Raw genomic sequence first — 25,550 nt, 5'->3', positions numbered from 1 at the left:
GAATAGTCAAGTCAATAAGAACACCTATTGTCTTATTTAAAAGTGGTTGCAATTTTGATGTTAATAGATTCAGAACAATTCATGAATGCGTTGACAAGACGGGATGGAAAACTGGATATGCTGGTTTTCCATATTCTGAGGTGAAAGGCACTAGACAATACACATAATATATCTTTTATTTGTGTCTATGCTCCTTTCACCTCGGAACATTGACATCAGCCTCATATTCAGGTAATTTCCTAACATTAGCCCTATATGTACAATCTCCTAAAGCTCTCCTGATCATATCCTTACTGTGTACCACACCAAGAAAATAAATTTGAGGCTATGTTCGTCTTGGTTGCCACGACGCTTCGTAGCATTTGACGGCTGCTGCAAGCTAGCTACCACTGCCAATTTTTTCAATTGAAATTTTCTGTCGTGATAATGCTTTTAGCTGCTTCAAGTCCTGGAAAGGGAATTGCAACATACTTATCCTTTTCGTATACTTAGTTACGTGAACACTTATTAATTTTTTTTTCTCGGTAGGCTTTGTTTTTGAGAAGCTTGTAGCGAGATTTTTTTTTTTTGCATAGCTCTAATTGCAAAAAATATGCGCGGTTGTACATCCTTGGAAAAAAATTAAGTTGCCATACTCCATTTGTGAGGACAATTACGGTGGGTATTCAAGCTAAATGTGGTGCTGTGAAATTGCGCTTCTAATTTCTAACCCGCACACGCAAAAGGGCACAATAAGCGTATTTCTAAGGTGCGTTGAGCAGAACGTCTTATGCACGAAGGTTAATTACCCAAACTGGCGAAATCAACTTATCATCCCCCATAGTTATAATAGTCAGTGGCATGTTCTTCCGGCGGTGACACGGGAAAGTGGCAGCCGTCGAGAGCTCCTACAGCTTGGGGAAAGTCACAGACGGCCATTAGTTCCCGGATATGTTCGTTCATGTCCGCTAGACGCAGCATATTGAGCCAGTCCTTTTCCAAGACGGAAATGACGGCTTCGCAAAACTCTCTGTAATCGCCATTCACCGTTGATCGTCCGACGCCAAAGACAGTGGCCACGACTGGGTCCTCCGAGCACAGTTTGAATAAGCCGATGGCCACCGCACTGCACTCGCGCATCTTCGTTGCGACCCTCTCCAGCCGAGGATGCAGACAGTCCACAAGATAACGGAAGGTGGCTGGGCTCACTCGAAAACTTTGTTTAAAGTGGCCGTCACGAAGGTGCTGTGTTCCATCGTTGGTGGCGCACCTTTCGCGGTTGGCGGCTCGAAGGGACAGCATAGAGTAGCATATTATACGACAAGAGCGGACATTCCCATAGGTGCCTGCGGCCGAGTTTAAAACCCCTCAATCTCCCAAAGTAGCGCCATTCGCTGCCGTCCTCCTCCGCTCGGCGCGGCCTCGACGGTGCCGCCGCCGGTGGTGGGCCTGCCGTAGCAGACGACAGCTAACACGCTACGGGAGGACATCCGCAGAAAAGTTCGTTCGAGACCTGCGGAGCAGTTTTTTCAATCGAGATCTTTCTTCATCAGTCGGTAACTGGCCTTTAGAATTTCGTGTTGAAATTGCGGAAGAAATATCGAAAATGACCATTATTCAAGGCATATTTAAGGCGTAAAGCGCGCGACGTTGAGAGTTCGTGTTGCTGAAACACGACGCAAGCACGCGGTGTACTCAAACACGCGCGTAATTACCAAAGTTTCAGGTGTTGACAGCGTGAAAGTATGTGTACGCGGTTTCGTAGGTTCATTCACGTACCTGCAGGACACTTTTGTTCGGTCGGCGCGTAAGAGATTCCGGCTGTGTGCGGTCGGCAATGCCTGGCAACAGGGCCGTTTTTTTCATTGCGGGGTGCTTTGGTAATCGTGACGATATATTGTTTTTTTTTTACAAGTGCTGCTCCAGGAGGGCACATGTAATGGCTAACGGAGGCCTCTGAAGAGCACGCAACATTACACTAATGCAGGCGTCGCAGGGAGTGGTCGCATATACAAAATTGGCTGTGCGCGATCTTATACCCCCTTGGCATGCACAGGCTTCGGCAAGCCCCATCCAGCCCTGGTTCTAGCTTTGGTGTTCCCGTTGCCGCTTTGGTGCCCTGAAGGCGCCGTCAATACTACGAAATAATGACAAGTTGTTACAACTAGTAAATAAAATTTATTGAAGAAATACAATCGCGCCGAGGCGCCAACTTGTAAAGAAGCGCTAGCGCGCGAGTATTATGAAACGCCAACGAGGAATTTACCGGCCCACGTACGACTCTACGATCAAAGTGCAAGTTAAACATCCCCAGGCGAGCTAGATAAAGTTATCCGGAGCCATCCACTACGACCTCCATCCTAGCTTTAGTCGCTTCGGTACGTTAAAAACGTTAATCACCACAAACCAAATCAATACATGCGGGCGTACATTCGAAGCTAAAAAACTGCATCGTAAGTCATAGTGAGCCTTGCAAAAGCGTCGAGAATGTGCTAACTTCTGGTGGAGCTCAAAACACACCCTGAATAAAGTCGCTTTTATGTCACAGGCCAGCTGCAGATGCGTGCATTTCACCGCAAGACGAAACTACATGAAACAAAGAGAGCACATTCGAAAAACAAAAGTCAAACAACGCGCTAAAAACCACGCAGAGCATGAACACACACTTTTTCGAAGCGGAAGGCGTGAATTAGGCTCAAAATAAGAGGTTGTGAGTAGCCATGGCCCTTACTTCATTAAGCCGTGCGTTCTTTGCCACTTCCTCGAAGTCAGCCCGCCCGATCCTGCGAATCCACACTTCTTTTTGCGTTGCGCCCGCCGGACGGCAAAGCTAAAAGCTTTTTGCCCTCGCTGTGTCTGTTGCGGCAAACGAAGGCGCAGCAGCATGGCATCGCAATTAAGTTCTCGGCGCTGAACATTCTATTACGCTAACGCGCTCCGTCAGTCCACCTGCCGTACTTTCGTCGCGCAGGCCCAACAATGGAGGTCGGCGCGCGCTGGAAAGAAAAAATATACAAAAGCGTGGCGCCTCCTCCGCGCTGGAAAGAAAAAAAATATACAAAAGCTCGGCGCCTGCTTCCACGTGACAAAGATTGGCCAATGGGGCAGCGGAGGAGGCTGGGGCGACAGGAGGCGTGGAGGAGGATGCGCCAGGGTGAGCGGGGTGGCAGAACGATCTAAGAATGGCGCTACTTTTGAAAAATTGAGGGGCTTTAGCCGACTTTGGCTCTCAGCGCACCAAGCGGAATCGGCGAAATGCACCAGCCTCCAAGATAGTCGCGCACGCTGCCGAATCTCGGAGGTTCCAATTACAGTTTCGTTTCTCTTTTTTTTTTTGGAGGAGGAGGGAGGGACCCATACCTTTGCTTAAATCGCGTATTTTCATGCAGGTGCTTGTGCCGCTGTTTATATGTTGTGACGACGAGCGCGCAAAAGTGTTTCACTCATGTAAATTTCATTTAAATTCATATTTGCTGTTTCAAGCTGTAACGTAGCGCAACATTCATGCCAACTCTTGAGGAAGCAGAACTTTACCGCCTATGATATTGTACGTCTAGTAACTCACGCCAAAAGGTCAATTGTAAGTAAATGTGCCGTGTTCCTTAAATATAAATGAACTTGCTGCACAGTCAAGAACACGAAAATAGCAGACAACAATTTATTGCAGCAAGATTGTAAGAGGTAGATACATGAAAACGGGAAGAAACAGCGAAATGCAAGTAATACGGGTGTCACACGGCGTACTTTTAAACGCGATCAAGCCCAATCCGATTTCAATTTCTCGGTCACGATTGGTTCTTTTGCGCTAGCTGCGCGATGGCGCCAATATCAGTCGCGAAGTTCAATCCGGGTCGGACTTGTTCGCGATCGAAAGTGGTCGTGTGACACCGGTATGATGGAGAATAGTCGGAAACGAATGGCGTGATGGCAATAACTTTGCACAAGCAAAACACATAGAAGACGTGTTGAAACTATCCAGATAATGAAAAAGGAAACTGCAAATACACGACAGCAATTAATTTGCTTAAAATGGGATTGTTTTAGAAGGGAAAAAATATGACGTTTTTTCTTGTACTTCTGCGAAGGAGGGTGAATTAGGACAGCAAAATTATGTAAATGGTAGCGTGCCGAAATAAAATGGCTGCAAAATAATTGAGCACGTACCAACAGCTTCATCTCGAATGTGTAAGCCAGTGTGTCCGTCATTAAAGAGCTGAAATTAAGCACTTTGTGTTGGGGGTCTTCACCTTCTGTCTTCGAAGCCTTTCAATCGTCTTCTGATACTTGGAATTTTGCCCTTGAGTATGCGTGATGTCCTTTGGCTGTGCAGTGTATTTTGAGGAAATGGTGGAGATTCCTGCAATACGCAGAATGACAGACAGAAGGTAAGCAATACTGGAGGCTTCAAAGCTATTGAATGTAGACGCTACGTTCCTTCGTATAAGCAATATTGGAGCCTGCAAAGCTTTATAATGGAGATGCTGCGTTCGTTCATGCAATGCGTATCTTATATTAATTTTTTTTGTTGAAGCACTGTTATAAAGGCTAGGAAACAAAGAACTTTCTACGGTAACGACTCCATACACAATTAAAAAATGAAAATACGTATTTTCAGCCCAATGCATCGCAGCTCGGCCGCTGCCGCATCGTTGTTATCGCCAGAATCACCGCTCATGGCTGCGCATAAAAAAAAAGAACACGAAAGTCAGCGTAGCAAATGGGCAGCAGCTGTTCATGGCTGCAAGGCCGCCGTCACTCGTTCATGCGGCTAACAGTGACATAATGAAATACGAAGAGAATAAGTTGTTAACAACGCGCAAAAGAACTTGCTGTGGCCTTACCATGAAACGGCGACGAAGCAGACGCTGCCAGAAGAAACCAACAACGACGCTCAGGTGCATATTACAGAAAGAGCCCGGCGGAGCGGTCTGACAAGGTTTCGCACATGTTGGGTCGTGCCGCCTGTCAAGCTGCTAGCCGCAGCCGCATTTTTCTTGATAGGCTCTGCCACCTAGGGGAATCGGCGAATAGCTCGGCCGCGAAACGGCTCGAGTGCCCGCTGTTGTCGTATACTGATGCTATCTTCGGCTGGTCGTTTCTGAGCGCTCTGTAGCGCTCTCGCGAGCGGCGTTGTCTTCGGCTGGTTGAAAGAGGGTGCGCACCCTGCGGTCGGCTGGTTCTTCTCGATTGCTCTCCTCCATCTTGGAGCGCTCTGAGGTGCTCCGAGCCCTGTCGTAGGAGCAGTCATCGAGATTGAAACGTCATCGCAGCGCCGCGTCGCTGCTGTTGGCGACGGCCCACCGTAACCTTGGCAACCTAGGCCACTGCATGCTGGCGTCTCGACGAACGCTCGTCCCGCCGGCACGTCTGCCGGTTTTTCTGGCAGTGCCGGGAGCTTTGAATAGGCGAATCATCGGACGTTGGCAGTAGTCACGTGGTTTCGCATCGGCAATTTCATCCTCCGAGAGCGAGTCGCACGTTCGGCTTGCGCGCTTGTCCTCTACCTTTGAGCTCGGGAAACGCCCGATCTACCCGACTCTGCTTCGGAGCATACAGGCGACCAGTCGAAGATACCATAAGTTACTCTATGTGGACAGTGCCGTCGACCTGCTCATGATGAGTCGACGTTTGATGGTTTCCACTTTCGCCTTTGCTGCGTTTATCTTCAAGGGATCCGAGAGCGTCAGAGCGACCTCAACTCTTGCTTCGTCGCTAGCGCTTCGCTGAGCCATGCTGCAACTGCGCAGCTCTGTCACGCGATCACAGTCGTTGGAATAACATATTGAATAAAACGCGTTACGCCTGCGCGCACGAAGGAAGGGACAACAAAGACGTGAAACAGGATGACAGAAACGTGGGCAGCACCAGAATGAACAGCATGCACAGCAAAACACCGACTGCACATAGTCCCCGGACAAAGTTAAATGGCTGCTAACGGCGCAAAAACACGAATAAACGAATATGCGCATTTTTGGTCATCAACAATGAAAAAAGAAATATTTTTAGGTTTTACAGTAGCTAAATGTAATCTAAATATGCGGCTTTTTTAAAAATGGTTTCTCTCTTGTGGCATTAACAACCAGCGCTATTTTCCTTGCGGCGTTCATCTGAGGAATCGCCTAAAGAAGTTAATGTGGTGCCGTGTGTCATAGACGCAACTCCTTTCTGCAAGGGGTCCTTCAGAGAAACAACAGGCGTTTACTGCAAAGGACTTTTCTTTTGCCGTGTGTCAGGGGTATTAGCCGCGTTATCGCTTCAGCACCTCTCGGCCAGCAGCATGCATTTGCACCATCATGCGAGAAGAGCGGCATGCCCAGATACCTACACCAGGCATAACGCCCTGTCGAGATCCAGTCTAACTGCAGCCGACCTTGTTCGCCCATCGCGCGCTTGAGAGCACCACAATAGCAGTGCGGAAGCGTCCCGTCACGCGGTATTTTTTTTTTCATATTTCGCGGGCTTCTTTTGGAATGCGGATAAACGGACCGCGTGATACATAGCATGTTGGAAAAAAGTTATTGAGAGGTTTCTCAAGGTGCTCTACAACTCTCCGTATCGCACCTGAGGTCTGCAGCCAATACCTAAATACTTGATTAATCAAACAATTAATCCGTTAGTTAATTAGGGGAAAAGAAAAATAGCCTGAGTAACTGTAGGCCAGTGCCAACATTATGCATTCGGTTCAGCTCGCGTCTGGAGTGCCTTTCATTTTTGAAACTTTGGCTCAAGATATGTGGGACAACCTATATGCATATATGTAATTTGGCACATTCTATTTCGCTACTGGATTGCCGTGAAATTCCGAAGGCGAATGTCCAGAATTCCTGCACGTGACCTACTATGAGCACATACCGCACACTATTCAGCGTCAGCCCCATGAGATGCCTTAGAACATCATGACAGCAGTCGCACGCATCCACTTCTGAAGCTCATGCGCATTGTTTCTCCCTTGTTTCAGATGCCCACTTCCTCCTTGGCACCACAGACAAGCCAGATGGATCAGGCACAGTTATTCAAGCCGACAGGTGAACACTTTCCTGGTCATAACAGCGCATGCGCTTATCGACAATTGTTCGCTGTGTATACCTGCTTCTGGACACAACCAGTTTTGTTCGCAGCACAGATAACCAGTTTTACCGGTCGTGAGTAATGGCTATCCCATAACTTGCAAAGAAAGATGTCCGCGCAAAGCCTTCCTTCCGCACTCGACGAACATTGTTTTGTTTGCGCGCAAGCCTAACTGGCCAGCTAACGCAATCGGAGAATGGTTGTTCGAAGCGGAAGCCGTCTGCAGCTGAAGAGAATCGCGCGCCTCAGAAAGTACGAAGCAGCGCGCTGAGATGATGATGATTTAATGACATGCCCTCGGAAATGCTGCGGTGACATTCACCTAGCCTGCTTGGTTTAATCAGGTATGCTATGCATCTTTATTATCTAGCATTTTTGTGTACGTCTCCTTAACCTTTCTTTCCCCTTCAAAATCTACCTTGTACCCCTAGCTATGACTGTAAGAGATGCGGAGCGGCTTGCACGAACATTTAATAACAAAAATAATAACAAATTTAAGAACGCGTTTTTAAATGTTCCATAGACAACACCTAGTCCGCACAAGAACGCCTTTTTAAGTTCGTCATTATTTTCGTTATTAAATGTTAGTGCAAGCCGCCTGCGGCGCAAACTCTTCCCTCCTTTTTTTCAACCGGCACTCTAAACTTCTCTTGCCTATCTCGACTGCTGACCGGTTGACCATTCCGTCCACTTTAAACCCAAGCGCACCTGTACGTTACGTGCAGTTCGAACTGGTGAATTCCTTCACATGCCATTAGGATGGGCTGAGTGGTCTCCAGATTTTCGCTACGGCTTACACTTGCCTCATTAGTTCCAAATATTTGTCTTGTATGTTTTTCTCCTTAGGCAACCGGCTCGAGCCTAAAAAAGCAAGGTGCACTACCCTTTGTGTTATCGTACAAACTATCCCTTTGCTTTCCCGCTATAAATCTTACTTCTGCTTATAAACTTCATGCGCTGTAATTCTAAAGGAGCCCGGAGATGCAGGCGCGTTTTAGCTCTGTACCACTAGTAAAACAATTCTCCAATTTCTTATTTTTTTTGCTTACTGTGACTTCTCAAACTGTGCTTTTCAATAAAAACGAACCTTCTGCACTTATTATTAATTAATATTAGAGTTGCAAAGAAGAAGAACGGCACCAGAAAGTTCCATCGTCACAGCGTGTCTCGAAGCCAAGGGGCTCTATTCTCGACTTTCCGCCATTTTGTTCGAGGCGTGACGTTGCCGAAACGCGTGCAAAATGCCGCTGATGGCCGCCCCGTTGTGCTTTCGTAACGTGGCGCAAACTTGACGTTTTGCCTAATCGTATATTCGACTGGTCTCCTCCATCTCCCGAAGCCGAGTCGGGCAGATCCAGTGTTCCACGAACTCGGAGGACAAGGGCTCAAGCTGAACGCGTGACTCGCTCTCGGAGGAGGAAATTGCAGATGTATAGCCACGTGACTACTGCCAACGTCCGATGTTTCGCATATCCAAAGCTCCCGTCGCTGCCATAAAAACGGCGGACGCGCCGGTGGGACGAGCGTTCGTCAAAACGCCAGCATGCAATGACCTAGGTTGCCTAGGTTACGGTGGACCGTCGCCAACAACGGCAACGCTGTCCTGTGATGACGTTCCGGGAAACACTTGACTCTCGACGACTGCTCCGACGACAGGGGTCGGAGTGCCTCAAAGCTCTCCAAGATGGAAGAGAGCGATCGAAAAGAGCCAGCCGAACGCAAGGCGCGCACCCTGTTTCGACAAGCCGAAGACAACGCTGCTCACCAGAGCAATCTCGCCGAAACGGCCAGCCGATGATGCCATAAGAAACTGAAATGAAGGCACTGAACCTAACGTTCTTCATAAAGCAAAGCAGTTTTCCTCCTCAGTAAAAATAAAGCAGCTAGCTCAAAGCGTACGATTACTCCGTCAAAAACGCTTCTCGCTTCTGTCGTCTGCTGCGTACAAGCCATCGTCGGCTTCATTGGCTAGAACGACAGGACCGGCGCCGGTCCTGCCGTTTGTGTTCTTCAATCCTGGTCTATTGCGTCTTGCTGTTTACTCATTCAAGCATGAACCAACTAGCCCAAGCAAGAGTTTTACTTCATTAGCTAGGATGCGTGTCCCCGGGAAACAGGCTGAGCCATCGTAAGCTGGCGCCGATGCGCTGGTTTTCTGCCTTGAGACAACATACGCGACCTGATGAGCGCAGGTTCAAGGCCGCGTTATCGCTATCTCGCGAAGTGCAAGTGACTCCGGCCGACTCGTTCGGCAGAGAAACGGCCGAATATCACTGATAGCGTTGCGGGCGCCATACGTATCCGCTTGCGCTAAGCGAGCGCCGGCGCTGCCATCTCTCGTGCACTTTTCTCCTTACCCGCACCGCATGAGGAACCTTTAAGGCGCCGCCTTGCGTACATTTCTTTTGATAAATTAAAATGTTGCCGTTGTCATAACCTCTGATGATGTGAAAAGTCATTAATTTTAATTAAACTACAAACGCAGCAGCTAAAAGTGCAAAAAATCGCAGAAGGCTTGAAATTTTCAACCAATATTATTGGAAATAAGCACGTTCTTTAAAAGAAGGATGGCCCAAAACACAAATGTCAACACCACCCGAGAGCAATGCAAATGCTATGGGCAGGCTTTATGAACAAAAGATTTTCACGGCCCCAAACGACGGGGAAAATTCGGTGATATGCATGCCTCTCAGTCGCGATTGCACATGGCCGCTCATTAGCGTAATTGGCGTGACTCGTCGCACCACAAATTATGGCGAAAAACACTGTAATGGCGGCCCAGTGCAACTTCGCGCAACGTCAACATGACCATTACGAAATGGCCCTTCCTGTGACGCTGCTCAAGGGATCCAATCAATCCTGATCCCAATCAGGATCCTGATCAAGGGAGCCAATCAGCAACCTGACATGGCGGCTATGATGGACCAACACCTATTAGCACGAACGGCTCCGCGCAGGCGGCCCGTTTTCGCATGGATGTCACGAGGTGGCGCACTGCAACTTTCCCTCCCGTTGAGGTATCTGTACAGGAAAAACATTGATTCACAGCGTAGGAAAAAAACTAGGAAGCTTACCAGCAAGTATGCGGCCTGTAGGGTGAGCAGCACAGCCACAAAGAACGTCAAGCGGAAAGTAAGAAAGGCTGAAATAATCTCATGGGTGGCGGCAATGGAAAGGAACCTGCCATAGGTAACTACTTAAGAGGAAAAAACGAAATCAGGAAAGAAACAATTCATATTAACTCAAAGGAAAGGTCATTACTTTTCGAAGCGATATCAGTTCGGTGCAGAGATCCGTGCAGTCCACCATGCGCGATGCCGCCCAAGCAAGCGTTTCACTTTGTTTTCAGTGCACAATGAGTGCCAAGCGCGCCGCAGGTGGGCCAACTAGACTGACAAAGTAGCAGACTTAGTCACAGCAAGCGCTCTCCAACGTTGGCCTGATGCGGGAATCGTACGCACAGTGCCTGAACGCTGCAATTTGCAAAACAGTGCCGCATTGGTCAGAGCCACCTCTGTTGGTACAAGATTTGTCAGGGTTGACAGGACTGATAAAAATAATAACGTGATGCAATGGCTACAAAAGCAGCATTAATCTTGCACATTGCAAAGCATGTGCGACGGTCAGGCTGATTAGCCACCCATAAGCATGCAGATTGTGTTGGATATGTGGGGATGAACTTCACACTGCTTCAACAGCCGTCAATCTTACCCACATGTGTGAGCTCGGGACCGATCACTGATGAGCTACCTGCACAAACGTATTAGCAGCAAGCACTTTGTGTTGGACGGCCCGTTGCCACATCAAACGGCGGTGAATGTTCGCCACGGACTCACTGCCTAGCCCACTAGGCCTAACGACGCTGCTTCAGTGGGTGCTGGCGACCAAAGTTACTGTTTGGTGCCAAATCGACACATATCTATTTGCAGCAGCCGTACAACACTCCGAAAGCCAGCAAACCGCCTCACAAATGATAGGAAGTGCATGGGATGACAACAAAGTTCTTCATTGCCGTCATCTTTGTAACAGACCGTACGGCAGCCTTTTGTTCCCGGAACCATTCGTAGACACATATTGGTCGCTTTCTGTAGCTTCCAGCAACCTGTCACAAGACTAGCTTTGGATTTACATGGCGGGCACGAAAGTGTGATTATTCTGTTGCATGCATTTGCACAGATGGCTTAGGAACGAAGGAGGGTGAGGGATAGCGAGCGTCGTGCAAACTTGCCATGATCTTCCAAATCATGTCAAACCTTAGAATGACAAGGCACAGACAGTGCCTGCACTTTATGCTTTTCGTGCCGGATGCGTGTGGAGGGGTGCTCATGTCACGTGAGGCGCAGTCCTTTCGTCTGTCGTGCAGATTGGCCTTATGATAACCCACTTAACCCAAATACCCATAAACCCAAAAATTTGAAACTTCTGTGCAATAGATAGAAGATTGCCTCAAAACACACATTCACTATTCAATTAGGAACCTAATCAGTATTCAGTACAACAGAATGTTGTACTGAATTCCTCACCAGAATAAAGTTATCGCGTCTTAACATTCATCCTTGTGTTCTAAGCTGGATTCGAGGGTTTCTAACTAACCGTGAACAATTCGTATACGCTAACTCACACTCTTCAACCTTAACACCCGTGCTTTCAGGCGTACCTCAAGGTACCGTACTTGGTCCCCTCCTTTTCTTAATATACATCAATGACCTACCTTGTAACATTTCTTCTCATATCCGACTCTTCGCTGATGATTGTGTGGTTTACCGAGCAGTTACTAACCCCAGCGACCATTTGGCGTTACAAAATGACCTATCGCGCATACAAAACTGGTGTACCACTTGGCTCATGTCATTAAATGTAGCTAAAACCGTGTTAATGTCTATTCATCGTCGTCGTAACTACGTTATCTCTAATTATAGCATCAATAACACGCAGATTGCCACAACGAATTCATTCAAATATCTTGGTGTGTACATCTCGCATGACTTAACTTGGACCTGTCATGTTAACCACATAATAAACTCTGCTAATCGTACTCTAGGTTATCTGCGCCGTAACCTCTTCCTCGCTCCTCCCTCTATTAAACAGCTTGCTTTTCTAACCTTTGTGCGGCCTAAGCTTGTTTATGCCGAAGCTATTTTTGACCCCCACCACAATAACCTTATTAATGCCCTCGAGTCGGTTCAGAACCGCGCGACACGATTTATCCTGTCAACTTATTCATACCATACAAGCATCTCGGCACTAAAAGCCCAAATAAACCTACCCTCTCTAGCCTCACGCCGTAGAATAGCGCGTCTTAATCTTTTTCATAAATTCTTTCATTCCTTGCCTCTTGACAACCCGTACATAAAAAGAGCACATCGCATTGGCCGCACCAGTCACTCTAATACAGTATATCCCCCACAAGCCCATACGGTTACTTTTCAGCAATCATTTTTTCTGCGCACAGCCCGAGACTGGAATGGCCTGCCCGCCGAAGTTGCCACTATCATCGACCCACTTGCATTCAAGCGACTCATCGGAAATATCCCTTTGTAATTTGTAGTATCTCTTTTCCTTGCCACTGGGCACGGCGGCTTTCACAACATGCGGCTGCTTCACAATCCGCTTCTCTTTACGCAGTTTCTTGGCTTTTGATGCAACCGTATGACAAATGCCGGGATGTCATTGCGATCACCACCTTTGCGCATGACCGCGTCGCCCCACCACGGCACGTGCATCAAAATCCGATATGGATTCCAACGGATTACCTGCATCATCGCATTACGTCAGCAAGCACTGCGCGCTTCCTGTGGCACCTGCAGGGAGCGTCACTATGCCGAGACACTATAAAAGGACTTCCAGCAAATTTCCTTGCCACTGGACACGGCGGCTTCCACAACATGCGGCTGCTTCACAATCCGCTTCTCTTTACGCAGTTTCTTGGTCTTCTCATGCAACCGTATGACAACTGCCGGGATGTCATTGCGATCACCACCTTTGCGCATGACCGCTTCGCTTCACCACGGCACGTGCATCAAAATCCGATATGGATGCCAACGGATTACCTGCATCATCGCATCACGTCAGCAAGCACTGCGCGCTTCCTGTGGGACCTGCAGGGAGCGTCACTATGCCGAGACACTATAAAAGGACTTCCAGCAAATTTCCTTGCCACTGGACACGGCGGCTTCACAATCCGCTTCTCTTCTTTACGCAGTTTCTTGGCCTTCTGATGCAACCGTATGACAACTGCCGGGATGTCATTGCGATCACCACCTTTGCGCATGACCGCGTCGCCCCACCACGGCACGTGCATCAAAATCCGATATGGATTCCAACGGATTACCTGCATCATCGCATCACGTCCGCAAGCACTGAGTGCTTCCTGTGGGACCTGCAGGGAGCGTCACTGTGCCGAGACACTATAAAAGGACTTTCAGCAAATTTCCTTGCCACTGGGCACGGCGGCTTCCACAACATGCGGCTGCTTCACAATCCGCTTCTCTTTACGCAGTTTCTTGGCCTTCTGATGCAACCGTATGACAACTGCCGGGATGTCATTGCGATCACCACCTTTGCGCATGACCGCGTCGCCCCACCACGGCACGTGCATCAAAATCCGATATGGATTCCAACGGATTACCTGCATCATCGCATCACGTCCGCAAGCACTGAGTGCTTCCTGTGGGACCTGCAGGGAGCGTCACTGTGCCGAGACACTATAAAAGGACTTCCAGCAAATTTCCTTGCCACTGGGCACGGCGGCTTCCACAACATGCGGCTGCTTCACAATCCGCTTCTCTTTACGCAGTTTCTTGGCTTTTGATGCAACCGTATGACAAATGCCGGGATGTCATTGCGATCACCAGCTTTGCGCATGACCGCGTCGCCCCACCACGGCACGTGCATCAAAATCCGATATGGATGCCAACGGATTACCCGCATCATCGCATCACGTCAGCAAGCACTGAGCGCTTCCTGTGGGACCTGCAGGGAGCGTCACTATGCCGAGACACTCTAAAAGGACTTCCAGCAAATTTCCTTGCCACTGGACACGGCGGCTTCCACAACATGCGGCTGCTTCACAATCCGCTTCTCTTCTTTACGCAGTTTCTTGGCCTTCTGATGCAACCGTATGACAACTGCCGGGATGTCATTGCGATCACCACCTTTGCGCATGACCGCTTCGCTTCACCACGGCACGTGCATCAAAATCCGATATGGATGCGAACGGATTACCTGCATCATCGCATCACGTCAGCAAGCACTGCGCGCTTCCTGTGGGACCTGCAGGGAGCGTCACTATGCCGAGACACTATAAAAGGACTTCCAGCAAATTTCCTTGCCACTGGACACGGCGGCTTCCACAACATGCGGCTGCTTCACAATCCGCTTCTCTTCTTTACGCAGTTTCTTGGCCTTCTGATGCAACCGTATGACAACTGCCGGGATGTCATTGCGATCACCACCTTTGCGCATGACCGCGTCGCCCCACCACGGCACGTGCATCAAAATCCGATATGGATTCCAACGGATTACCTGCATCATCGCATCACGTCAGCAAGCACTGCGCGCTTCCTGTGGGACCTGCAGCGAGCGTCACTGTGCCGAGACACTATAAAAGGACTTCAAGCAAATTTCCTCGCCCCTGGACACGGCGGCTTCCACAACATGCGGCTGCTTCACAATCCGCTTCTCTTTACGCAGTTTCTTGGCCTTTGATGCAACCGTATGACAACTGCCGGGATGTCATTGCGATCACCAGCTTTGCGCATGACCGCGTCTCCCCACCACGGCACGTGCATCAAAATCCGATATGGATGCCAACGGATTACCTGCATCATCGCATCACGTCAGCAAGCACTGCGCGCTTCCTGTGGGACCTGCAGGGAGCGTCACTGTGCCGAGACACTATAAAAGGACTTCAAGCAAATTTCCTTGCCACTGGACACGGCGGCTTCCACAACATGCGACTGCTTCACAATCCGCTTCTCTTTACGCTGTTTCTTGGCCTTTGATGCAACCGTATGACAACTGCCGGGATGTCATTGCGATCACCACCTTTGCGCATGACCGCGTCTCCCCACCACGGCACGTGCATCAAAATCCGATATGGATGCCAACGGATTACCTGCATCATCGCATCACGTCAGCAAGCACTGAGCGCTTCCTGCGGGACCTGCAGGGAGCGTCACTGTGCCCAGACACTATAAAAGGACTTCAAGCAAATTTCCTTTCCACTGGGCACGGCGGCTTCCACAACATGCGGCTGTTTCACAATCCGCTTCTCTTTACGCTGTTTCTTGGCCTTTGATGCAACCGTGTGACAACTGCCCGGATGTCATTGCGATCACCACCTTTGCGCATGACCGCTTCGCTTCACCACGGCACGTGCATCAAAATCCGATATGGATTCCAACGGATTACCTGCATCATCGCATCACGTCAGCAAGCACTGAGCGCTTCCTGCGGGACCTGCAGGGAGCGTCACTGTGCCCAGACACTATAAAAGGACTTCAAGCAAATTTCCTTTCCACTGGGCACGGCGGCTTCCACAACATGCGGCTGTTTCACAATCCGCTTCTCTTACGCTGTTTCTTGGCCTTCTCATGCAACCGTATGACAACTGCCGGGATGTCATTGCGATCGCCACCTTTGCGCATGACCGCGTCGCCCCACCACGGCACGTGCATCAAAATCCGATATGGATGCCAATGGATTACCTGCATCATCGCATCACGTCAGCAAGCACTGAGCGCTTCCTGTGGGACCTGCAGGTAGCGTCACTGTGCCGAGACACTATAAAAGGACTTCAAGCAAATTTCCTTTCCACTGGGCACGGCGGCTTCCACAACATGCGGCTGCTTCACAATCCGCTTCTCTGCTTTGCGCAGGTGAGAAGGCATCATGATAAATGTTTTCCATCTAGTAGCCCATGTTTGCTGATGCTGCCGTGCCCATTGATGAGTTTCCTATCTCATGTGGTACTGTATTCACTCCGACTGTTGTTGTTACTTGGAGGGGATATTGAGTCAAATCCTGGTCCTCCCCTGACACAAACTGGGAATCAACTGAAATTGATGGCGTCCGACATCAAAGAAATCAAAGACATAAGATTATCCGCTATTGATGTTAAATTGGACGCTCGGGCTCGTCTTGGAAGAGAAAATTTCTTCATGTGAGAACCACAGCAGACGATCCAATTTAATCATTTATGGTCTTCCGGACTCTGAGAGAAAGATGCCGAATTACTTGAAAACGCCATCAATGAAGGTATTTTAAGAAAATTCTTGAAATTACTGACATTGGTCAGAGCGCATTCACAGGTTGGGCCGACCACACACTAGAAAGTTAAGGCCAGTGATTCTTAAGTTAACGGACTAGCGTAATAAAGTAAACATTCTTAAGAAAGGTTATAAACTAATAAATACTGAATATTGGCGAAGATTTCTCGCTTAGAGTACGTGAGGTCAGAAGAAAGTTAGGGGCAACTGCAAAAATAAGCCGTGAAAAGCATAAGGTTTCTTTGGCTTTTCACAAACTGTATATCAATAATGTGGCCTATGTGTGGGATAAGAACAAAAATTATAAAGTACTTCTGCAAAAAAACGAAAAGAACAAACGAAATCGCCCTTTGACGCGCAGTTGCATGCAAATGCGGCACGATACTTGAGCAGTAGTATCCAAAGCAGAATTCATCACGCTTCTACAATGAAACCGTTAGTCATGTTACTCGGGTTACAGTCATGACTAACTTGTTATAGTAATGTTACATAGCAGACGACTTAGTCTTCCCTTCTTCTTATAAAGTTTTTCGCAGGGACAGGGAAACGAGGGGTGGGGGCGTAGCAATCGCTGTTAAATCTTCAATCGAGGCAGTGGTACTCGACTTCTTCCGCGATCTTGAGTGTTTATGCTTAAAAATATCTTGCTGGAGTCATAGCTTCATCGTGACAGCATGCTACAGGCCACCTGATTGTACTCCTCATTACCTAATTAAATTGCGAGAATTCTCTCGCAATAAGATAGTTTTTTTGCTGGGTGATTTTAATTTGCCCAGCGTCGACTGGGAGCGACTGCAAGGAACTAGCAAGTTCAACAAAAATATGAATATTGTCTTTGATATTATGCTCACTCATGACCTGCTTCAAATTGTCAAACAGCCCACACGCATCCAGGGTTCATCTTTCTCGATATTAGATTTCGCCTTTATAAACCGGGATTTTACTGAACACACTGTCATAGTTGAAGAAGGTTTATCAGACCACTTTCTTGTCAATTTCCCTAGTAAAATTTGCTTCTGATAAAACTAGTAGCACACGCTATTTTAGAGATTACGACAGAGCTAACGTTGCTTCTGTGATTGCACATATGGAAAATTGCCTGATTGATTTTGCTGAAGAGCATCATAATGTATGTTTCCTCTGGAAAAAGTTTACTGATATGTTCAATTATTGCTTCAATACGTTCGTACTAAACAAGCGAAAGAAAGTGCATAAACGTACACCCTGGGTAACGCGAAAAAGCATTCATTTGAAACGGTAATTAAAATGGGCTAAAAGGTCTACTCCAAATCCTATTATCATTAATGGTATCAAAAACGATCCCACGCGTGCAATTTACGAGTCTAAAGACTTCTTTTTCACAACAACTTTGCCCAACTTTATGAATATTGAACCAAAAACATTTTGGGATTACTTGAGCGATGCTGACATGCACGTGACGCAAGTTTCGGTTGATGGGATATCTATTGCAGATCCACAAGTCATCGCTGAGTATTTTAATACTTATTTTGCTTTAATACTTAGTGTTTTCAAAGGCAAGTACAACCATGAATCTGCGTCACGGGGCATTTTTAGCATGCCAGGTTGATTTTATTTCATATCACGGTGTAGTCCCAATGCTGTTAAATCTGAAAAGAAAATCGACTTGCGGTCCTGATGGTTTGCTCATTATTTTTCTTCATTGTTATGCCGAAACTATCACTGAATTTGTTGTGATCTTGTTTCGATGTTCACTATTAAGTGCGAGGCTACCTGATGAATGGAAGACAGCTCAAGTTATACCCGTCTATAAAGAAGGTGACCGTTTGTTATTAGAAAATTATCGCCCAATATCCTTAACATCTTCTTGTTGTAAATTATTGGAACACGTTGTAGCAAAACGCATCACTCAATTTGTTGAGGAAAATTCTATACTCTCAAACTTTCAACAAGGATTTCGAAATTTCTCTGCTGCAACACAAATAGTCGCGGTAGTACATTCATTTGAAGCATGCATAGATAATTGTGCACAAATTGACGCGATATCCTTTGATTTAAGTAAAGCATTTGACAGAGTTATTCATGATAAATTGCTCAATAAACTCTTAAATATTAACCTTCCCGACATATTGGCATGACTGCTAACATTAATAAAACTGCTTATCTTTGTGTAACGCTTAAGAAAACTTCTCTAAAATATATTTGTAACCTGACATCTCTTCCTTTGAAACAGGTTACCAGTTACAAGTACCTAGGAGTGACAATCGCTAATAACCTCTCTGTGAATCTGCACATTGATAACATTTGCTCTTCGGCTTTCCGCAAACTTTGTTACTTAAGACATAAACTTCGTAATTCTCCTCCTAATGTCAAACTTCTTAGCTATATACATTCATTCGACCTAAGCTTAATTATTGCTCTATTGTTTGGGATCCTTATACTAAGCTTAACATTAAGAATTTAGAAAGGATTCAGCGAAAAGTTGTCGGGTTTATCTATTCCGAATTCAATTATACTGATTCTCCTTCTGCGCTCGTGAAAGCTAACAACATTGACCTACTTGAATGGAGAAGAAAAAAAATGTCGTTTGAATTTCTTAAACTTACTTCTTAACGGTAAAATGGCTATTGATCAGACACAGTTTCTTTCCCCTTTGGCCACAAGACCTACGCAACATTATCAAACACACTTTACAACCCCTTGCTTTGCAAGAACAGACATTTATAAGTTTTCCTTTTTTCCACGTTCTGTATCCGACTGGAAAAGCCTAACAAAACCTTATGACGCACTATGTGACTTGATGTTTGTCTTTTTGTGTTCTTTCCTCTGGTACTACCATGCTTCCTTTCTTGTTGATGTTCTCCTTTTGTGTAAAACAGATCTTCTATAAATTGTATTGCCCGTCCTGCTTGGACCAGATTGGTCTGCAGTATGTAATAAATAAAAATAAAAAGGTAGCACAAGCCTACGCTCCAACATCCAGTCACGATGATGAGGAAGTAGATCAGTTTTATCAAGATGTTGAATTCGCGATGTGAGAACAATTTCAAACTCGTTATGCATTATTAATGGGTGACTTCAATGCAAAAATGGAGAAAAGGCAGGCGGGTGAACAGGCAATTGGCAACTATGGAGTCGATCCTAGAAACGCTAGAGGAGAGATGCTGTTAGAATTCGCAGAAAGGAATAAGCTGAGAATAATGAATACCTTTTTCAGGAAATGGTGCAACAGAAAGTGAACCTGGAAAAGCCCTAATGGTTAAACAAGAAATGAAATGAATTTCAGGCTTTCTGCCGATCCCAGCACAGTTCAGCATGTAGAAGTGATAGGTATGGTAAAGTGCAGTGATCATAGGTTAGGCATTTGATTCAGTTGAGGCAGCAGCAGCCATAGAGGGATTACGCAATCACAAAGAGTACAGACCGCTTACATAAATATCTCGGAAAATGTTTACAGAAATTCCACAGCTATCTTAATCCTCCACAAGAAAAGTAGGAACATACCTGTAAAGAAAGGGTCAGACAAGCAGACACAATCTCTACAATGCTATTCACTGCGTTCTTGGAAGAAATACTCAAGCCATTAAACTGGGAAAGCTTAGGAGTAGGAATCGACGGCGAATATCTCAGCAACCTTTGGTTTGCCGATGACATTGTTCTATTCAGCAACACTGCAGACGAGTTACAAGAAATGATTGAGGAGCTTAACAGAGAGAGTATAAGAGTCGGGTTTAAGATTAATATGCAGAAGACAAAGATAATGATGAATACCAGGCCAAGGGAAGAAGAGTTCAGGATCGCCAGTCGGACTCTAGAGTCTGCGAAAGAGTACGTTTACCTAGGTCAATGAATGACAGAGAACCCTGATTATGAGATGGCAATAACTTGCATGCTGACATAATTGACATAATTGACATAACTGACATAATTGCATGCTGACATAACTTGCATGCTGACATGGTCTCAAAAAAATTGCCTTTGGAATAAGAGTACTAATCCTAACGCGCTCGTATTTTCCACAAAACGTTAGAACTTCACTTTATTACGCATTTATTCACTGTCACTTGCAATACTGCATCTCAGTTTGGGGAAACACATATTGCTCGCACATAATACATCTACAGCATTTACAAAATCAAGCCTTGAGGAGCATTACTTTCTCCAGTTACATGTCACATGCAGTACCAATTTTCAGTTCCTTAAAAATACTACCATTACGTTACATGCTCCAGCTCAAATTGGTTTTACTAATATACCGCACACTAAATCATGAAATAATTTTAGATGCATTTAATAACTCCGCTCTTACCAACACTAACAATACGAGATTTTCCTCTAACAACAATTTTTTACTCCCTCGAATAAACACTAATTATGGAATGTTTACTTCGCTTTTTACGGCCAATTAATACTGGAACAAACTACCACCCCATATAAAAGCCTGCCGCACAACATTAACATTCAGAAGAGAGACGAAGAAATATTTACTAACGACACTACTGGCTACTGATTCATTACTATAAGTATATATATTGTGTACAAATCTATTTCCCAGTTTTCAATGATTCTGTACTTACCTATTGTATCGACAGCCTTTATTTATTCGTTATTCTATATCTTCCTTTGTCTTCTTTTTTAATCCTTTCTTAGACATTTCAAATTTTTTGTCGCATAGCCTATATAACATTTGTACTTTGCGTATTGAAAGCATATATTTATTTTTAATTATCTGTTGCAATAACCCCGTGTTCTTTGACATGTGTCATTTCCTGTGTTTCATTACGTGTCAATTACCACATATTTATTTATGCATACGCTGTATCTGTTTTATTTGCTGTGTTTTGAACTTCAATTATTGTAAGCAACTTTTTTGTATTTGTTTATTTTTTTCACTAACTTCGTGTTTTCTGATGTCTGTCGTTGCTATGTTGCCAAAATGTATTAATTCATGCAATGTTAAATTACTAATAGGAGGTCCCCCTGACAGTTCTTGTAACTCCGGGACCTCCTTCTGTACTAATGATGAATGATGAAATAAATAAATGATAAATGAATTCATAGAAGAATAAGAATGGGTTGGATCGCATACGACAGACATTGTCGGCTCCTGCCTGGAAGCCTAACACTATACTCAAAAGGGAGCTGTACAATCAGTGCATTTTAGCGGCGCTCACATATGGGGAACAGACTTTAAAATTAACCAAGAAGCTTGAGACCAATTAAGGACCGCGCAAGGAGCGATGGACCGAAGAATGCTAGACTGTATTCCACTCATGTGCGCTCATTGTTAGAGTATGCCTGCGTTGTCTGGGATCCATATACCAAAGGGCTGGCCGATAAGCTTGAAAAAATACAGAATAGGGCAGTGCTATTCGTTTTAGCTAATTGGAATCGTCAGTTTTAGTAGGAGGGAATGCAAAATAAATTTAAATGGGAAGACTTCAAAGATCGTAGATGAAACCTCAGGTTAAACTTTTTTCATAATACCTACCACTCCAAAACTCGAATCGATAAGGATAAGTACATGCAAGCGCCGCCTTGCATATCCCAAAGAAGGGACCACAGTCTCAAAGTAAATGAATTTGCCTTTAAAGGTGACGTCTTGTTCTATTCATGTTTTGTTAGATCTATACGAGAGTGGAATGATTTTTTGCCTCTGATTGTATGCATTGTCTCTAATGTTGATTTTTACTACGCTTCGTGTAAGTAGTTTCTTTGTTGTTGGTCTCGAGTATGATGCGTATTTTTATGTATCCCCCTGCTGTAATGCCTGCAAATGCGACGCAGGTATCAAATAAATAAATACATAAATAAATAAATAAAATTTCTTGTTTGACGGTTAGCGCTTTTCTAGTTTCACTTTCTGTTGCTACGCTTCCTGAAAAAACTGTTCATTATTCGAAGCTTATTCCTCTCTGCGAATTCTGCGAGCATCTCTCTTCTAGCGTTCCTAGAATCCATGCCATTGTTGCCAATTGCTTGTTCCCCAGGCTGCTTTTCGCCCACTTATGCATTGAAGTGGTCCATTATTACACTATAGGGAGTTTGCACTTTTCTCATCGCTAATTCAACATCTTCATAAAGCTGATCTACTTCATCATCATCGTCTCTTGATGTAGGAGCGTAGACTTGTACTACTTTTAACCTATATCTCTTATTAAGTGATTACGACTACAGTTACCCGCTCACTAATGCTGTAGAACTTGGGGAACATAGTAGCAGCGGGGGCGTAGAGGTAGAGCATCCGCTTCGCGTGCAAGACGACCGTGCATCGAATCCCGGTGCCGCTCAATTTTCCGCCGGGAAATGAAAATCCGCGTGTTGATAAAATTGCATAAACAGGCCTGTAGTGCGGCCTGATCCCGGAGACCTGAACCTGTCACGCACCTCCTCACAAGATCGGGATTGGCCACCCTGGTTTAGTACTTGGCCACAACCTACTATATGAATACAACAATCAAACCCAGGCCATCAGTCCCCAGCGGCTACGAACAACCGACCATGGCGGTGGTCAGACCTGTGACGCAGCAGAGGGTGTTTAGAATACCTAGGTCCGAACAGGCCGCCATTGGAACCTGAACCTGGCAACGTTTAATGCTAGAACGTTATCTAGTGAGGCGAGTCTAGCAGTGCTATTGGAAGAATTAGAGGGCAGAAAATGAGATATAATAGGGCTAAGTGAAGTTAGAAGTACAAAAGAAGCATATACAGTGCTCAAAAGCGGGCACGTCCTGTGCTACAGGGGCTTAGCGCAGAGACGAGAAGTAGGAGTCGGATTCCTCATTAATAAGCATATAGCTGGTAATATACAGGAATTCTGTAACATTAACGGGAGGGTGGGTGGCAGGTCTTGTACCTCTTATTATGTTTCCCAACAAATTGAAGGTCGTACAGGTCTACGCCCCAACATCCAGTCATGATGACCAGAAAGTCGAAAGCTTCTATAAAAACGTGGAATCGGCGATGGATAAAGTCAAAACAAGATACACTATACTCATGGGCGACTTCAATGCGAGGTTAGGCAAGAATCAGGCTGGAGACAAGTCAGTGGGCAAATATAGCATAGGCTCTAGGAATAGACGGGGAGAATTATAAGTCGAATTTGCAGAATAGAATAATATGCGCATTATGAATACCTTCTTCCGCAAGAGGGATAGCCGGAAGTGGAGGTGGAGGAGCCCGAATGGCGAGACTAGAAATGAAATAGACTTTATACTCTGCGCTAACCCTGGCATCGTACAGGATGTGGGCGTGCTCGGCAAGGTGCGCTGCAGTGACGTTAGCATGGTAAGAACTCGAATTAGCCTAGACTTAAGGAGGGAACGGAAGAAACTGGCACATAAGAAGCCAATCAGTGAGTTAGCGCTAAGAAGGAAAATAGAGGAATTCTGGATCAGGCGACAGAACAGGTATTCTGTTTTAACTCAGGAAAATGACCTTTGTGTTGAAGCAATAAACGACAATCTTATGGGCATCATTAAGGAGTGTGCAATAGAAGTCGGTGGTAACTCCGTTAGACAGGTGACCAGTAAGCTATCGCCAAAACGAAAGATCTGATCAAGAAACGTCAATCTATGAAAGCCTCTAACCCTACAGCTAGAGTAGAACTGGCAGAAGTTTCCAAGTTAATCAAAAAGCATAAGACAGCTGGTATAAGGAACTATAATATGGATAGAATTGAGCATGCTCTCAGGAAAAGAGGAAGCCTAAAAGCAGTGAAGAAGAAACTAGGAATAGGCAAGAATTAGATGTACGCGTTAAGAGACAAAGCCGGCGATACCATTACTAATATGGGCGAGATAGTTGAAGTGGCTGAGGAGTTCTAGAGAGATTTATACGGCACCAGTGGCACCCACGACAATAATGGAAGAGAAAATAGTCTTGACGAATTTGAAATTTCATTTCAATTCAGTTTTTATTTTCCAGGAACAATATACATTTCTGGTAGGGGTACATGGGCAAAAAGCTGTATTTCGACAGCTTGACAAGGCCCGGGCAACCTGAAAACATTAAGCAGTGGCGAAATTCAGGAGGTGAAACAGATTATTGAAAAAATAACATAGCCATTATTAACCAATACAGGTCACATGCACATATTCTTCCACATATATACTAACACACGCATTTATTGTAAATACACAAATAAACCGAAATTGCACTTTAGCAGCTCACATATAAACTAACAGTAAACATTTATAGCATATCCATCAAGTAATGTCATATCCATCGATCCTACTAGTAACGCCAGCAGAAGTAATGAAAGCCTTGGGAACTATGCAAAGGGGGAAGGCAGCTGGGGAGGATCAGGTAACAGAAGATTTGTTGAAAGATGGTTGGCAGATTGTTCTAGAAAAGCTGGCCACCCTGTATACGCAATGCCTGATGACCTCCAGCGTATCGGAATCTTGGAAGAACGCTAACATAATCCTAACCCATAAGAAAGGGGACGCCAAAGACTTGAAAAACTATAGACCGATCAGCTTACTGTCCGTTGCCCACAATGTATTTACTAAGGTAATGGCAAATAGAAACAGGGACACCTTAGGCTTCTGTCAACCAAAGAACCAGTCAGGATTCCATAAAGACTACTCAACAATAGACCATATTCACACTATCAATCAGGTGATGGAGAAATATGCGAAATATAACCAACCTTTATATATAGCTTTCATTGATTACGAGAAAGCGTTTAATTCTGTCGAAACCTCAGCAGTCATGGAGGCCTTACGAAATCGGGATGTAGACGAGCCGTATGTAAAAATACTGAAAGATATCTATAGCGGCTCCACAGCCACCGTAGTCCTCCATAAAGAAAGCAACAAAATCCCAATAAAGAAAGTCGTTAGGCAGGAAGATCTCCAATGCTATTCACAGCGTGTTTACAGGAGATATTCAGAGACCTGGATGGGGAAGAATTGGGGATAAGAGTTAAAGGGAAGCTGAAACACTTTTCGAAAAAAATGAGTTCTCTGCGGCATTCTGCAGTTTCGAGTCCCCTGAACACGAATATCTCGTTCAAAAAGGGCGGAAACAAGCGCAAGCGGCTGTTTTTTCATGAAAACGCGCACCAGCGCCTCAGGGTATCGCGCGAACGCCGCTGTTGCCCGTGATTGGTCGGAGCCGCTGTGACGTCAGTGGCGGCAGTCGCCGGTCGGCGCCGCCGTTTGAGAGCGTAGCACGCTGTTCTGTTCTGGCTGCATAGCTGAGTTGTAAGCATTATGGAACGTTCTCGCTGTCTCGGACAGCTTGTATTTT

At 45.7% G+C, this 25,550-nt stretch overlaps 1 protein-coding gene across 1 annotated transcript in view; it reads left to right on the top strand.

Moving 5' to 3' along the window:
• LOC139054423 (protein Skeletor, isoforms B/C-like) overlaps positions 1-25,550 on the top strand; it is a 455,133-nt gene that overhangs the window by 186,766 nt on the left and 242,817 nt on the right. Inside the window, exon 9 of the mRNA XM_070531374.1 lies at positions 6,938-7,004. Coding sequence (XP_070387475.1) covers positions 6,938-7,004 — 67 coding nt within the window. The remainder of the gene's footprint in view (positions 1-6,937; positions 7,005-25,550) is intronic.

This window comes from Dermacentor albipictus, chromosome 1 (genome assembly GCF_038994185.2).
Source record: "Dermacentor albipictus isolate Rhodes 1998 colony chromosome 1, USDA_Dalb.pri_finalv2, whole genome shotgun sequence".
Classification (NCBI taxonomy): Eukaryota; Metazoa; Arthropoda; class Arachnida; order Ixodida; family Ixodidae; genus Dermacentor; species Dermacentor albipictus.
Note: the sequence above shows the minus strand (reverse complement) of the source record. Positions and strands in the feature narration are given on the sequence as shown.